The sequence below is a fragment of the Grammomys surdaster genome, unplaced genomic scaffold, assembly GCF_004785775.1.
Source record: "Grammomys surdaster isolate TR1022 unplaced genomic scaffold, NIH_TR_1.0 122582, whole genome shotgun sequence".
NCBI lineage: Eukaryota > Metazoa > Chordata > Mammalia > Rodentia > Muridae > Grammomys > Grammomys surdaster.
Window position 1 is genome coordinate 5,944 of NW_021618048.1, and position 4,721 is coordinate 10,664.

Consider the following 4,721-nt stretch of genomic DNA (forward strand, 5'->3'; position numbering starts at 1 on the left):
AATATTTGGTTTTTTCCAGACTATTTGTGCACTCAAAACTATAACTACAATCAATGAAAAACCCCCTTCTTAAAATATATCCCCCCACACACTTAACACAATATCTTTGAAGAAATAAAAAGTAATTTGAGAAGATCCTTCTCCCTCCAAGTTGAGACTTCATTAATTTACTTTATGTGACCCTTTTCAATCTCTCTTCTCCTCCTCTCCCTCTGACCCCCTCAGTTCTTAAGGCTAATGGTCACTGATTGAAAATTCAATGTCTTCCTCCCATAGACTTATGGGACAGGGTAAAATAGTTCCTTTATGCCAAAGTGCCACTTGTCATTGTCCACTCCAGGTAGATTTTTGTGTTTCTTTAAGAGGTGCTTGTTGTTGTAATGGCATTACAATTGTCCATCCAGGTAGGCTTGTGTTGTGAGTCTCTTCAGGATCCTTACTCTTTTTTTCTTTTTTCTTTTTTCTTTCTTCTTTTTTCTTTTTTTGTTTTTTCTTCCTTTTTGTTTTTTTCTTCTTTTTTGTTTTTTTTCTTAATTTTTATTTTTTTAAACTTTTATTTATTTATTTTTTTGGTCTGGAAATCGTTCTGGGTAAGATTATTCTTTCTCTATATCTTGCCTGTGATAGAACAGTAGATACCCTTCACTATAGAGTAACTCCTCCATTGTAGCCTTGGTGACTACAGCATCATCACAGCTGAACCACTGGTCCTTTTCCTGCCGGACAAAGCTGGTGTAATGGCCACTTTCCAAAGTTCCATGGTGGTTAATCACTGCAAACAAAGAATACTTATTCTCTCTGGGCACACACTCTGTTAATGGCTGGCCTTTCATGATGCTTTCTTTAGTAGAGGCCAAAAAGGGAGTCATGTCCAGCTCCAAAGGAAATGAGATGAAAGTATTAATCTTACGTCTCTGTTTGCCTAAATGTTCAAACCGTTTCAGATGAAAGCAGGCCACAATCGGTAATTTCTTCATTGTGAGCTGTTTGGTAGATTGCTGGTAGCTTTGGCATCGACTGCATTTGATTTTGGCACTGCTTCCTAGGTCTTCAGGCCTTGTAAACCACTTCAGGCAATCTGTAAGTGAGATGACTCGTGGCTTCTGGCCATCTCTACTCGATGTGCTACTTGCCCTCCCTGGGGTATAAGACCCAGGCAAATCCAAGCTAATGTCCCAGCATGGGTCTATAGTAGTAGAGACACCATGACAAACTTGACATGTTAAATCTGACTGCAGACCACCTGTAAAGATGTGGTCTATGATGCAATTACAGCAGTTGGAGTTACCGTCTGGCTCGATGCCATCATCTCTGCTGTGTCTATGCAACACATCCAGTATTGCAATAAGAAACTCATGGGCATCCTGTTGCCTGTACCCAGCTAGATGTTCTGCATGGATCCATATCAGGTGGAGTAATTTATAGGGAATATGAGGGCTTTGGTTCCCCGAGTACATAGCTTGAAAAAGTGAAGACATCTCGCAGACCAAACACAAACTGGGGCTTGTCATCATACATTTGTGCTTGTCCGAAAGGAGGAACTCCTTCAGCAGCGGAATGTGGGTAAGTGCTTGGACAATACAGTTCATAAAGCAAGTATTCCCAAGATTAATTAACCCTCTGAGGCCTACAGTATAATACACTGTCTTTTTCCTCCTCTTTTTCTTGGGTTTTACCAAACTGGTCTCCTGATTTGACTCACAGTTTGATTGATTTTCTTCAGCCTCATATGCCATTAACTGCTGATATGATATATCTCCTGCAGAGGACGTTAACAGTCCCAGAATTTTCTCTTTTGTTTCTTTGGCAATTTTTTCTATATCTTTGTCATATACATAATCCTTACACATAAAGCAATATATAACCCCATGATAGAGGTCTACTGCTAAATTGTGTTGGTTTGTTTCTGCATGAGTATGAATATGTTTCTCAGTAAAGCATCCGAAAAATACACAGGACAGACAAGAGTGGAGTCTGTTCTTATGAGTACTACACACATGACAGATGCATGACTTTGCCTTACGCTTCCTAGTCTCCGGGGTTCCACTCCAAATGAAACGCTGATAGAGCATCCGCAGGTTCCTCCGCCAGTTTTTAGCTACTTTAAAGCTCTCTACATGAGAGCAGCCCGTGGGACCCTTATTAGACCCTACCTCCAGTAACCTGTACTCTGCGTCATCTAAATCCCCAGAGCAGCCTCGGCCACTAGAGTAGCTTTTCCGTGCTGGGGGTCTGGATCCAGGCCTGGATCTACGCCTGGAATTGCGCCAGGCCACCGACCGCTGCTGGGGCGGGGGTGGAGGTGGCGGCGCTGGCGGGGGAGGCGGAGGTTTGGCGGGAGGCGGGGGTGGGGCCTTGAGCCCACGCCCTCCCCTGGAGCGGGACCTGGGCTGGGGCCGAGGGCGGGGCTTGCGGCGCGGGCAAACCGAGCTGGAGCTGGTGTGACAAGCAGCCGGGATAGAAGGAGGCACCTTCTCATCGCTGCCACTGCCCCTACTTGTTAAGTTCTCCGACGTGGGCTTGGGCTCCGGCCACAGCTCCGGCTTCATCTCCTGGGCTCCCTGTGTACCCCGCATCGTCTGCTCCATTCTCGATGCATTCTCAGCCGCCTGCTCCAAACAGGCTCCTCGACCACCTCCCGAACTCCAACAGGCGACGGAGCGGGAGGACCGGGACGCTTCTCGAACGTGGGCCATCGGCTCACTCCCAAGCCTGGGAAGAAACGCGTCTGGGAATGAGCTATGACTATGGGTGGAGGGAGACAGGAACTCGTGTGGACGGCCAGCCCGGCGTCATGGCCGCGGTGCCGTTAGCCTCAGCCCCTCCCCCTGCCGCGAGCCCCGCGCGCGGCCGCGGCTCCGCCCCTGCACCGGGGCTCGCGTGGCGTGCCGAGCCCGAGCCCGCGGCTACCTGCTCCAAAGGCCGCCAGAACTGCGGGTACGGGGGAGGGGGGGGAAGGGGACTGGCCTGAGCTTTAGGGTGAAAAGGATGGCAACTCTTTTTAAAAGGCATAACCCGCTGTCTTTTCGGCGCTCTGTGCAGCCTCGCTTTGGCGCACCTTTCTCTATGTTCTTTCCTTGCATCTTTAAACCCCTTGAGTCAACAATGTATGTTAAATATGGCTGAAAGGAGGTTATCTTTGGAAAAAAACTGACTCAGTGGACGAAAGTGTCCCCTGGCTCCTTTCTTACCTATGCTTCCAGCCTCTAGTCCTAAGCGCACTTGCTGTGTGCCACGCTCGAGCGCCCTCTCTTGCTCTTTCGTGCCTGTGCCCTCACACCCCGTTTCTTGCTCCTGTCCTCTCATTTCCTAGGGTTTCCCCCAGAATTCAGACTCCCTTCACGCGTGACCACCCCTATCCACAGTACGCGACCCTCCAAAGTGCATGCTCCCTTCCCGCAACCACGGCAGCTCCCCAAGCCCGCGGATTTGTAAAAAGGTCTGGGTTTGTTACCTGGGGCCCCAAGGCGCGCTTGATCTAGAAAGTCAGCTGCTGCTGCTGCTGTCCAGGCGCTCCTCTGCCAGTCTTCTCTCTGACCTCTCTTCAGGGCTGGTCACAAGGGGGCCGCCCCCTGGCCCCTCCCCTCTCCACGTATGGGCCCCCAGCCCCGGAATCAGGCCTCCAACCGGGATGAATGGCACCGCTGTCCCCCTAGGCAGAAAAACCCCTTCCTGAAAGGGATTCTACCAGAGGTAACAACAGCCACAGATTTTAGAAAAAGATCTTGGGAAGGTTCAGGCTTCACCTGGATATGGCACTCTACAGAAAAAAAAAAAAAAAAAAAAAAAAAAAAAAAAAAAAAAAAAAAAGAAAAAGAAAAAAAAAGAAAAAGAAAAAAAAATAGAAAGAAAGGAAAAAAAAACCTGAAACAACAACAACAGCAAAACTAACCAAGGTAGGGTTAGGGATTTACCAAGATGGCAAATTCTACAGTGTTCCTTCCGGAAGCTTTAAATTTAAAATCTCAGGAGTAAAGTGGAGAGGTTATTATTTCTGAGTGTCGGGAAGACGGAAAGTAAGCATATGATTCAGGATGAAATAGACCTCAGCCCAGCAATTTGCTGTTTCTACAGGGAAAAAACATAAACACTTTGAGCCTTAGTTCATTGGTAAAGGCAGAATAATCCTAACAATAATCCTACACGGAGTAGCAGCGTATACTTTCGGTCATCCTTTACATTAGTAACGCTAGGATTCAGTGTTCAGGTTAAAACCAGTAGATAGCACATTACAGGGCATCAGCACACTTAAAAACACTGCTATGGGTGAATGTGTAAAGACCCCCTGAAAGGGGTACTCTGCTTGCTCTGTAGCCAGAGCTCCTACTTACAGAGATCTTTCCAGATCCAAGAAATCTTTTATCAATTTATATCCACATATTCCCACATACAGTGGCACAACAATTATGGGAGATGTATGCCTAAAAAGAAAAGACTAGAATCAGGGAAAAAATCTCTCTAAATATTTGCTACATTGTTTCACAATCAGTTTTTAAAAATCGTCCTATTAAAATCTAACACACTTCCCATTCCCAACCTGGGTCTGCTCTCCCAGAGTTATCTCAGTGCCTTCAGGACACCAACCCAAAAGGGGAGATAGCAGCCACAGCTGGCCTGATACCAACTATGGGGACAGTATTATCAACTGGGACCTCTAACTTGGAGGACTCATAGCCCAGACTCGGGCTTTCCCGGGATTCTGGCCTCCCTGTAAGATGTCC

The 4,721-nt window shown here is 47.2% G+C and overlaps 1 protein-coding gene across 1 annotated transcript; it reads right to left on the minus strand.

Annotated features, from left to right (window-relative positions):
• Positions 1 to 454: 454 nt before the first annotated feature.
• Positions 455 to 3,533, minus strand: Usp51 (ubiquitin specific peptidase 51). Its single transcript, XM_028784408.1, has 2 exons — positions 3,455 to 3,533; positions 455 to 2,712 (listed from the first exon to the last, which is right to left on the minus strand). The coding sequence occupies exon 2, from the start codon at positions 2,694 to 2,696 to the stop codon at positions 597 to 599; it is 2,100 nt and encodes a 699-aa protein (XP_028640241.1). The 5' UTR covers positions 2,697 to 2,712; positions 3,455 to 3,533; the 3' UTR covers positions 455 to 596.
• Between the last annotated feature and the right edge of the window lie 1,188 nt (positions 3,534 to 4,721).